Here is a 12630-nt window from a genome sequence, read left to right as displayed (position 1 = left end):
TCCAAAAATCCCATCATCCGCCTCCAATCACATATGAATGCTGTTTGAGCTTGTCATTAGTTGTGTTCTGAATCCTAGGGAGCTGCCTTGCTGTCTACCGCATACACAGGACACTACCATCTAAGACAGCGTGTGAACAGTGACGTAACTGCGCAAATTATTGATTTAGAATGGTCTTAATAGGCAGTTCTATACAAAAATAGCACCTCAGAAAACTCAAGTCCTTATTAATTACAATAGTTTGATGTTAGCATGTTGCTAAGCTAAAAACAAAACTTTATTAAGCATAGAAAAACAAACAAAATGGGCATTTTAGTAAGATAAACATACTGTAAGACTTTTTAATTGTTCATGATAAATTTACAGTCAACAATTCTCTCAATTTATCCAACAATTTGTGATTAAATGGCAGCAGCCTATACCTGAAATGGATCCTCATAATGATTGAATTCAAGTAGTCTCGGTAGCCAGCAAGGAGAACTGATTTCAACAGAGTTTGCGTTAGCATGTTGCTAAGCTAACAGCATGATATTCAAATAAACATAAAAACTACACTTAACCTACACGAATTGTAGGCAAAATAGTCAATTTTATTTTGTCATCTTGTCAATTTTCCACTGAGCTTATTGTAGTGCATTCTGGATTTGGCTTTTTTTTTTTATGAAAGGAATGCACATTTTCCGTCAACCTTTAGGACTTGAAGTCGGAAGTAAACCTAGAATGGTTTAAAATACTGTCTATGCAGGCAGCTCACTGAGGTATTATAACAGGCCATGTTCTGTTATTATATATGGAAGTTATATTAAACATTACTGAGATCATACATGGACAAAGAAAGAAAGAAAGAAAGAAAAAAAAGAAAGAAAGAGCATTTCTTAGGGACATTCCTACCTCTGAATAGCTCCAGTGAGATCACTTGCGTCCTGCCTGTGAGAGAAAAGAGAAAATGTATTTGTTAGCTCAGTGAAAAGACACATATACAACCATTTTAGTTAGAAATGTGTGAAAACATTTACATTTACATTTTTGGCAGTCCAAATTGGCTAATTGCATTGAAGGTATACAACACAAAGCATTCACTCAGAATTGAACCCATGACCTCTGCGTTAACTAGTGTCAAGCACTGCTGTGTGAGCTACAATCAACAAAAAATTAATAAATAATAAAATGTGTCGAAAGACTAAATGAGTTATTGCAGCAATTTATCAGTAGATGTATTTTTTTAAAGAAAACAAAACTAAAAGTTTAGGTAAAATTGTTAAGATTTTTTTTTTTTTTTCAATTTTTAATAAATAAAGAAATAATGTGCCAATATTATTTATAGGATTGATCCTCAATAAAACATAAATATTGGTAAAACAATATATTGATATTTCAAGCCTATATGCACATCTTACATTTTTATCAAATATGCACAGGTGCATGTGTGTGTATGTACTTGTACGTCTCCTTGGTTTCTGATAATACAGCTGTAATTAGGTATTTGTGTGTGTGTGTGTGTGTGTGTGTGAGTGATAGTACTCAAGTGTATGTGTTTATTTCTACAGGGAGCTCTCATGCAAGGCTTTAGCTGCAGGTGCATTCAACGTCTGTAAGATAACATTCACTTCACTGCTGTCTACATTACACACACACACACACACACACACATTACACCCCCCCTCTCCGTCTTTCTCTCACCCATCCAATCATCCACACCCTCTCTCTCTTCCCCATCCCTCAATTCTCCTGTCATTTCAGAGCGTTCGGCTTTTGGGAAAACATGAGTGCTGAATGTACGAGGCGAGGGGTGCCTGTATTAATGTCTCTCTCTCTCTCTCTCTGAGAAGCAGATGGACATATGGAGCGTCACAAGCCACTGAGCCCAAGAGAAGTGGATATGAAAAAAATGGACAGAAAAAGAGAGAGAGAGGAGGAATGGTATATTGTGAGCACCTCTTTCAGCTTCCTCTTGACATATTTCTCAAAAAATAATAAAATAATAAATAATAAATAAAATTCATTCATTCATTACAATTACAAATGGCTAATATGGCACTTCATTAGCAAACAGTTCCTGTATGAATCATAACTTACACGTTACACTGACGGAAGCAAATGTTGTGTTGCACGGTAAACGATCAAAGTGTAATACTGAGGTTTACAGATATATCCTTCATTTAATTTCCACAAAATATAAGAAGTGTTCAAATGAACATAAATAGATAAAAACATAAATACATTAATATTTTGCACCTGAAAAATGAGAATGTCAGGCATTAATGAGAAATTAATTAAACTGGTGTCATCATTTAATAATATGAATAATATTAATATTACTTTATTTATTAGTTATTTTCAAAATACAGTGCCCTACCTATTTTGCGATCGGTTTTGTGGTAAAATATGAGATTTAGCCATATATGTGTGTTTGTGGAAACATGTGTCCTCTTCCATTTGTGGGAATAAATCAACTGAAATAAAAACCAGCAATCACTTTGTGCAACCTTTTTCAATTGCCTTTAACCAGGAAAAAAAACATCCAGTACCATTTCAAAAACTGGCGTGAAAAGGCGGAATGCTGTATTCAAAGAGAAGATCAATTGTGGCCAATTCACCGAGGCTAATTTTGGCCCTCATTCAACATGGCACCCGAGCTCAGGTAATCAAAAGGAACTCCCCGCTCTTGTTAGCACCAAACAGCCAACTCCAGATAGTTTTTCTTTTATTTTTTTAAATATTTTTTTTTCTCCTTATCCCTACCTTCTCCAACTGCTGAGCTCCTGCTGTGTATATGTGTGTGTGTGTGTATCAAGAAAGAGACCGTGCTTCCCACCGCATGTTAATAAATTGGTCCCCTGTGGACAATGGGGAGGAGGTGTGCGGTCATTATTCTGAAAGCTTCCGGTGAAACGGGTGCTGTTTGATAACAGCTGCCGTCAGCGCTGTGGAATAACAGGACGCCAGCTATGCACTTATTAATGGTGAATTATTCCTTTATTCCAGCCCAAATGAGAGGGATGCAGAGGGATAGCATATGCCGGCTCTGGTGATCAGAGCAAAGGTGGGCTGGAGGTTACTTTCCATTTCAAAGAGCCACACAGCGAGCGGTCTGTCCGCGGTTTCTGCCTTATATACCTTCGCATTGAGCCTGACTGGGATGAATTATGCAAGGCCTTAACCCAGATGTGTTAACACACACAAACATCTTTCTTTCTGTCTTCTGTCGCCCCCTCAAACACATGAATACACATAAACTGTGGTGAGAAATTGAGGTTAAGAAATAGGGGTTAAGAAACCACAGGTAATCTATTTGAAAGGTCCTGTTAAACTCTGAAATTACATTTCATAATTGTATTTATTTTTATTTATTTATTTGGGGGTCACCTGTCTGTGATTTTCTAATGATCCGAAAGACATTGATTAGCATTGATTAGCATGCTCAAGTGTGTTTGATTAGGGTTAGAGCTAAACTCAGGAAAGGAAAGTGGATCTCAAGGTCCAGATTTGAGGGTCCCTGGTATAGTGTATAGTGTAAAGGAATTATTGGGGATAGATTAAGAAAATTGGATCACAACATGTTGCAGGCTTGACTTGAACCTTAATTTCCCAGAAGAGCACTGTGGCTGAATATATCAGAAGAACGTGTCATAAAACGGCATAGAGCACCAGCAGATGCGGCTCTTAAGAGCTATATATGTAAATTAAATAAATTTTAAGGGAACATAAAAAAGGCAATGTTTCTGCTGCTTACCTTTTCGAACATTTATCTTGTTGAAAATACAATACCTTAGAAAGCATAACAGGAGTTTTAAATAATTAAAAAAAAAAACGTACAATTTGGTATGTAGATTGTGAAATGCATGTCTAAAAACACTTGGCTCCTTTAACAAGGCACTAGATTCCAATAGAAAATTACTTTATTAAAAAATGGAGGGTGGTAGATGGAAATGAAACATCTCCCCTACCTCTCTGTCTCTATCTATCATTCTTTCTTTCTAACTATGCGGTTTCCATCTCCTCTCATCTGTAATCATTATCTCTTTTTCTCCAACAGCCCACCATCTGTGTGCTTGCGTCTCTTTTACTCATTCTGCGCTTTACTTCTCCGTCTATCTATCTGTCTCTCACACAAACACACTCACATCCACTTTCTTATCAAGGCCCTTGTGCAACAGACTGTGTTAGCAGTATGTGTTTTGCTTGCTTGAGAAATTCATCATGCTTTTGAGTGATAATTTGCTAGATTAGACAGATAGAATGTTTTAAAGAACTCCACACTAGACTACAGTTGAAAGCAGTCACTAAACTTGAATCTTTTGCGAATAAGAGGGTTTTTAAATATGTATATATAAATAGGGACACACTAGCTAGTGGCTGCTGTCATTTACCATCCTTGTTAATGTGTCTGCCTCCCATGCTGGAGAACCACTTGGAACAAGTACAAGGTGTAGTGGTGAGGACCTGGGAAAGAGGGGTTACATTGGTGCCGTGACCCGGGTGGGAGTTAGGTTTAGGGGGGTGAGTGTAACAGAGGCCAGCGAGTAGGTGCTGTGCAAGTATAAATCACTCCCCTGATCTCAAGAGATGGGCTGCAGTCTTTTAGTCTCTTTGTTAGTGCATTAGCCTCCCATGCTGGGGAACTGTATTCAGGACCCACTCGGAACAAGAAGAGGTGTGGCTATGAGTACCCGGGAATGAGGGGTTAAAGTAGCATGGCTACTTTTAGCTAGCTACTCCCCAACACTGTCAGAAATACAATGGAGTATCAATTTACAGTTGGTGTCTTGTCGTTTTGCAACCATTGTAAACACTAATGATTAGAATAGGTTTGCATAGATTTTGTTGCATCGCACCTCTTGTGCCAAGTGTAAGTGATCGCTTGCCACTTTATTAGCCGGGACTTGATCTTGGGATGCATGAGGTGGAATGGTACTACAATGTGAGCCTTTTTTCCCCACGAGGCTATAAGCCATAAACAAGCCATAATAGCCATAATGCAGTGGTGTTTTATTTGTGAATATTGTTAACAAATCAATCGTGTTCACTTCCGTTGACCTACAAATTTTTTTTTTTCATTCAATGAAGTCTGCAATGATCTTTTAAGAGTAGAGAGTAAAGAAGTATTTTGTTTAGACCTTCTCAATGGATGTTTTCACTTCACTTTGAGACTCTGAATGTTAATGAAAAAACTTAAATGAATGACCAAGCTTTGTGGTTAGTGGACAAACTGAATGAACTGAGACAGATGTTCCCATTCCTGGTTCTAGACAACCCACTACACTGCATGATTTTGATGTCTCTCTTCTCTGACACACACATTTGAGGTCTTGGAATCTTTACTAATGAGCTGATGAGTTGAATCATGTATGTGCAGTGTTGGGGGTTTTCCAGGAACAGGATTGGGAGCCATTGAACTGGGACATCCTTTTTGTGAGGGGATCTTGTATTGGAACAAACTCAACGAACCTGGACATCTTGTTGGTGAACTTGGAGACTGTTGAAACACTCATCTTGGGTCTTTAAAGCGATTGTTTTGTGGTCAGTCGAGCCTCAGGTTGCTGTGCCCGTCCGTTTTGAGTTAGGTAGACCGAAGCTGATACTCTTTCTGGGTGACTGGCACTCTTGAGAGACTTGTTTAACCTCTTTGTGAGGAAAGAAGTCCCTGAACCATGACTTCACCCTCATCTCTTCTGACAGGATTTAAACTCTGTCCCTTCCCATTTCATACTCAAAATACAAGGAGATGTTGCATATATTCAAACAAAACTAATATATTTTACCCTCTTTCTAGTACTCCGGGTTTTAACATTAGCGATTCAAATGTCTGGAACGGCTCCAGTTTGGGTGGTGAAAATGGAAATGTACACATATTCTGATGATAGCCGTAAAATAGACAAAAGAAATCCACAATATCATCAGTCACTCTGAAGGCTTTGGTGTAATATGATGACTGTTCCGTTGTTCTGATTATGCAGACATTTCAGACAGCACCGTCCATCACTGCCAAGAGACTAAACCCCTTTCCTTTCCCCCTGTCTCGCTCATTTTATTTGTTTGTCTGAGAGTGTGCGAGAAAAACACTCGAAAGGGGACAGACAACAAACTCGTCTAGGAAGTTCAGTGCTAGGCTTCATTTGACAAGAATTGCTCAAAGGGTGAATTTACTGTTCTAAGCCTAGACCCTATCAATCTAACACACATCTGAGTTATACAGCGGGATCCATAACCTTAAGCAACAGATTAGACAACACCATTCATCAATCATCTGCACCCTCCCTTTCTCATAAGCTCCATTACCCACAAGCCCTCACAGATCTCAGTTTATGAGGCATTATGAGCTATTAAAGTCTGTTGCTAAAAATCCATAAACATAAACGCAGTATGTGTACCACTTATAAATGAAGTCGTGTACACCTTATAAAGAACTGTAAGAGAGAAAAAAAAAAAAAAAAAAAAACACGCACACATTCACACAGAGTGGCTACAGAACAGTCGTCTCAGCTGGTTTATGAGACAGGCATACATAAAGTCAAACCAGTCCCAGGACACATGGCTAATTTGAAACTGGCTACAATATCAATTCATCTCTCCAGAGGGAGATACAGCGAGAAACAGAACCACACACCAACCCAATTATGGTTATGACATTTAAATTAAAGGTACTTTCCCATGCCAGAGATGTCGTCACAATGGTAGGGTATTGCTATGCATTTGCTAAGGTGTTCTGAGTGGTTTTTAAGCTATGTTGCTATGTGGTTCCCTCCAAGAGTGTTCTGGGTGGTTGCCATGTCTATGGTATTTGGTTGCTAAAGAGTGTAGTTGTCCAGGTATTTGAATGGTTGTCTGGTGTTCTTTTTCTTCGTATCGGGAAAGGTCCACAAGCTTTCCACGGACTCAAACTCAGGATGCCCGAGGCGCAATAACGCTATATATGTCGGCACACTGCTCTCAAAGCTATTGGCGCAAATTTTGTCTGGTGCGCGGAGTAGGTTTTTGTGTGTTGCTATGTGGTTCAATAAGTATTTGTTGTTATTTTTGCAAGCTCCATTGAACTCTATTGGTAATGACAGAACTTGCGACCATATCAACCCTCTACATTGCGAGTAAATCACTAGGATTAGTAGGATTCTTCTCCATAAAGTGGACTTCAATGAGGACCAACAGGTTGAACGTCCAAACTGCAGTTTCAATGCAGCTTTAAAGGGCTCTTCATGATCCCAGCCGAGGAGTAAGGGTCATTTTCTAAAAAAAAGTTAAAATTTATATACTTCTTAACCACAAATGCTTGCACTAGCTCTGTGAAGCGTGTTAATGACTTGGTGCCTTCCATAGTCACGTTGGTCTATAGACCGTTGGTCACCTTTGAAGTCCACAATATGGAGAAAAATCTTGGAATGTTTTGCTCAAAACATTAATTTCTTTTTGACGGAAGAAAGAAAGACATGAACCTCTCGGATGACATGGGGTTTAGTAAATTATCAGGAAATTTTCATTCTGGAGTGAACTACATACTGCATTCTTACATTCAAAGCAGCTAGACACAACAGCACAATGGAAAAGAATGCAGAGGTCTCGAGATGCAAGTGGACAGGGCATCTTAAAACCACAGTGGTCATGGTGCAAGACAGAGTGTGGCATGTTGCAAAGTTCTGAGACGTCTCTCTCAGCACAGAAGGACCACAAGAACCCATCAGTGTGGAAGGCCCCTAACAGCGCACTGGATGCTAGGAAATGGGTTCGCCATATAGTGCAGGTCGGTTTGTGTATCTGAATGTGTTGCTTGGTAGACAGATGTGCCCCAGCAGCTGTTCTAGATGCTCTGGCGCGCACACACACACACACACACACACACAAACACACACAAGGCAGTGTATCACCTGATGGCAGAAAGCTGGTTTGCCGCCAAACACTGCTTCTGCCAAAAAGTGTCTCTGCCAAATAATGACCCGGCAGAATAACATACCAATTCTTATGCAGCCATGGAAAAACACGCAAAACATATGTATACACCCACCATATGTGATGCATTTTGCTTTGACCTCTTTGTTCTGACTATCAATGACAGTGAGTTGAGCAGCCTCAAGCGTCTACTCCAGATGAAGTGTGTGTGTGTGTGTGTGTGTGTGTGTGTGTAGTTATAAAGAAGCTGAGCCTTTGGGAGCTGCTCTTAGCATCACACAGTTTGAGTACTGCATTAACTGTCCTAGTTCTCCTCTAATATATGCACTATCCTTCAACAGAGCAATGCTAATATTCAATACTTAACTCACTAAATCTGATTCCTCAGAGCTCAGTCTTTCAAAAAAAAGCTGATGTAAAACGAAAGAAATGGATTTACTGAAATTTATATATATATATATATATATATATATATATATATATATATATATATATATATATATATATATAAACGAGAACTTAAACTTAGATGTGTACAATTTAGCACATACAGTACACATACAGTCAACATTTCTGTTTGTAAAATTCATTTCAGTTTGTTGCATTGAAGATCAAACCAAAATGCAGCTAAAGCCAACTTGTAGACTAGATTTAAGGACTTAACATCTAAACATGGGACACTGCCTAAACTGCCGACTCAATGTGGGACCCTGGTACTAGACGTGTGAGATTACTGAGGTCTTCTTCTCCAATAAACATCTGAAGCAAAAGTCTCCATTTGCTCGCATTGCTGACATCTAATTAGAGATTTTTCCGTTCTATAGGTGTATGCGTGCAAGAAGTGTAAGAGAAAGATTCATCCGCACTGGAACTAAAGCACTTGAGCAATAAGAGTTTGTTGAAATGGAACAGGACGCACACATATACACACTCCACAGCTGTGCGGTGTAACAGGAGAGCTGTGGAACGAAAGGAGAGGAGGTCCACAGACATGCCAAGATTTCATTAACTGCCACAGCGGTCTGTATTCAGTCATGCTGGTGTTGTAAAGCCCTTCACCTCTAAATGCAACAAGTTTAACAAACTGCTCTCAAACCTTAATAACACAACACATGTACGGTAGGACATGTTTAGTGGCTCTTACTTTATGAAATGTGATTTAGCGGTCTGACAGATTTGGTTGACTATCTATTTGTCATTATTTACCAATCAAATCATGTTTGCACTCAATCCGTTTAAGTACTTTATGTCCTGTTGAATATTCTCTTTCATTTTTAATGCGAACAGTGTTTCAAGGGAAATATACACTCAGGCCATATTTAAAAAGACAAATAGTTGTTAAAAAAGGGATAGTTAAAAATTTTTAAAAATACAATTTTGTCATTTCTGACTCACCCTCTTCCATAAAGTCATACAGGTTGGAACAACATAAGGGTGATACAATACATTTCCCCGTAATGTTACTGTAATGCTGTTCACATCACCAAAATCTATTTAGTAGCAGCTTAACATCAAGGACACTGAATATAATAATTATAAAAGCATCATCCAAAATTCTAAAAGTATCATCCCTAACACAAATTCATAATCATTCACTTACACAAGTGCAATCACACTCACCCAGTTTGACTGATGTCTAATGCAACTGAAGAAAATGACTTGTGGTTATAATTAGAAACAATCATGTCCTTGTGGCTCCCATTTCACCAGAGTCGAACCCTTGCACTTCTGTCCTTCCTACACATGTCACCTCTTTTACTAATTTAGTCTACTTTCCACTAATTTCCTCCAGTTAACACTCATTTCTAGCCTATTTTCCCCAATTTACTCCCTGCCAAAAAAAAAGAAGAAAAAAAGTAGAACATGGATGGAAATGTGATTATGTTAATAGGATATTTCTGAGGGGTATATATATATATATATATATATATATATATATATATATATATATATATATATATATATATATACAGCTCAAAGTTAAATTCATTTATTGACATGACTTTTATATGTAGTCTTTCTCTTAGATATGAAAGTTAAAAAGAAAAACATTTAAACAATAGCGTCTGATAATGCAGGTCTCACTGGTTCATGGGGTGACACAAGGCTGCCTTGGTAACGGTTCTGTCATCTCTTTCATCTCCTGATTGTGAATGTCAGAGGTGTCCCACTGGGGTGAAATGTCAGCGTTAATCCCATTTAATAAACTCGTGCCACGCGTTAATCTCACATTACCACTTAATCTGGCCACTATTGACGGCATAATCCCAGCCCACTCCGCTGGGGACTGGGGCGATGAGCCGTGCGGTCGTTCTGCGAGGCGTCATTATGGCAAGAATGGAAGATAACGGGCTTGTAAAGAGATGTCAATGAGGTTGGCGGCAAATTGATATGATCATAACCGCTCGAGATCCGGGTCGGAACGCCATCAATCATGATGATGAAAAGCCAGCTAACGCCAGAGACGGGTTAGTGTATTATCAGCATGCGCGGAAGGACTGCTTTATCACACACACTCATCACACACTGATATAAGCACACACACAGCATCTCTATTCCAAAACTTAGTAGGCTTTATATTTTACACTTAAGTGTGCTATATCCCATGCGCTGTAAAAACTGATTTAATATTTGTGTGTGCTTGTTATAACTGAGAACTGTTTTTTTATCTTACCAACATGATGATAAACTGTTATTTATACGTTAAAAATCTGTCACTTAAAGGGTTAGTTCACCCGGGAATGAAAATGTGTAAATCTTCTACCCACCCTCGAAGTATCCTAGGTGTATGTGACTTTCCTCTTTCAGAAAAATCAAATCGAAGTTATATTAAAAATTGTCCTTGCTCTTCCAAGCCTTTCAATGGGGTAAGTGGGTTTTTGTTGTCAACAGTTCAGAAGACATGAAATAAAGTGTGCGCATCTGTAATACAACATCCCTCACACGGCTCCGGGGGGTGAATAAAGGCCCCCTGTAGCGAATCCATGCGTTATTGTAAGATAAATATCCAGATTTCAAACATAATAAATATTTTTTTCTTACTATTGCTGACTGTGAAGAACCGGAAGACCTTTATTCACCCCGCCCCCCTCCCCCAGAGCCGTGAGGGATGTTTTATAAAAGATACCATACACTTTATTTACTAAGTAAATAAGTTACTGAGTACTGTGTTGCTAGCTTAGCAACATCTTAACACCAAACTGCTGTAAATGTTTTTAATCTGTCACTTTAGTGTGCTATATCCCAACCGCTGTAAAAAAATAAAATAAAAAATGAATTATTAAACGTATTATGTTGGACATTATTTGTGTGTGCTTGTTATTATTGAGTACTATGCTGTTATCTTAGCAACATGCTAACACCAACATTATAAATGTTTCAAATCTGTCACTATGAAGTTGCGTTTAGATTAGCATGCTAATTTAGGTAACTACGTGTAGATAGCAAATACTGAGGCATGATTCTAGGGTTTTCAACAGAGATAGTGATTCTGTCTGCACTATGCCAACTTTTTCAGTTAAGAAATAACTAAATGTAAAATAATAATAATAATAATAATAACCCTATTTATTACCAACCCATCTTCCTGTATTGCCAATTAAAACAACGAGAACTCAGCTAGACTTTCAGATATGTGTGTTTGTGTGTGTGGTTATGTCTGGCAGAAGCCACAGGCATCTATAAACTACCTGCACAATTTTAATGGTGTTTTAATGAGGATGGGATTGACAACGGATTGCGTTTTAAGAAAAGAAAAGCTGCAGGAAAAGGAACTGACTGACTTCCCCGGCGAGATGAAGGAAAAAGCACTGGCGACGGGACAAAACACACTTTTAATCCCGCGAGAGGCGCGAACAAATCAATATCAATTAAGGTGGAGGAGCAGACAAAATGGACATCTTGCTTTGTTTTAACTAATGAAGTCTGCAGAGAATCCACCAACTGAGGCCCATAGCAACCAGGAAAACATACATACACACACACTCAGACTTCAGCGCAATAACATAAGTAAACATTCAGGATTGTGATAAATACTCCACACAGAGCGGCCCAAAATGGGACACCATTGCAAAAGAAAACAAACTTTCATGTGTCACACGCACAAGACACGCTCCCTGCAGGAGGGCTGAGCATATACATCATTAATGATGATTTTGATGTAAGTCTGTAATAAAATAAAGTTATGCTGCTGACACACACACACACACACACAGCACGGAGTCTCACACATCCATCAGTGCTGCTGGGTGATATCTCCTCATCTACATACTATGCAGGCTGAATGACAAACGAGAAGAGGAAGATGAGAGAAAGTAGGAGAAATAAGTTCAGATAACAAGGAAAAATCGGCAAGCATAAAACTGGCTCCATCTGAAACATTACACAGCTCTTCCATACACACAAACACACTCAAAGTCTTTATGAGAACCAGACGCATGTTTTCGGCTTCACGCCAAAGAGTCGTTACGATAGGTGGATGGGTGGTTAACACAATGATGTCATTGCTTTATTGTCAGCCGGCATATAATATAATGATATCCAGACTTTTTTTCTCTCTTTTACATCTGCGTAAAAAAAATCTGTATTAGTATATTAGTAGAGTGTTCTCTCAAGATATTACTTCTTATTTTTTTCTTTTAGAGTTCAAGGGGAAAAATGTGTCCCAGATATGTTTTTTTTTTTGAGACTCACATTTGCACTTAGGTACTCATACGCTATGCACCTTTGAGCATAATTAAATACGTGTGT

The 12630-nt window shown here is 38.6% G+C and overlaps 1 protein-coding gene across 1 annotated transcript in view; it reads right to left on the bottom strand.

Annotated features, from left to right (window-relative positions):
* The window catches only part of LOC113061565 (CUGBP Elav-like family member 2), a 138752-nt gene that overhangs the window by 103336 nt on the left and 22786 nt on the right, over positions 1–12630 (bottom strand). Inside the window, exon 2 of the mRNA XM_026230819.1 lies at positions 892–927. Within this exon, the coding sequence (XP_026086604.1) occupies positions 892–927 (36 nt within the window). The remainder of the gene's footprint in view (positions 1–891; positions 928–12630) is intronic.

Source organism: Carassius auratus, chromosome 4 (genome assembly GCF_003368295.1).
Source record: "Carassius auratus strain Wakin chromosome 4, ASM336829v1, whole genome shotgun sequence".
In the NCBI taxonomy this organism is placed as follows: Eukaryota; Metazoa; Chordata; class Actinopteri; order Cypriniformes; family Cyprinidae; genus Carassius; species Carassius auratus.
This window is presented reverse-complemented; position numbering and strand designations above follow the sequence as displayed.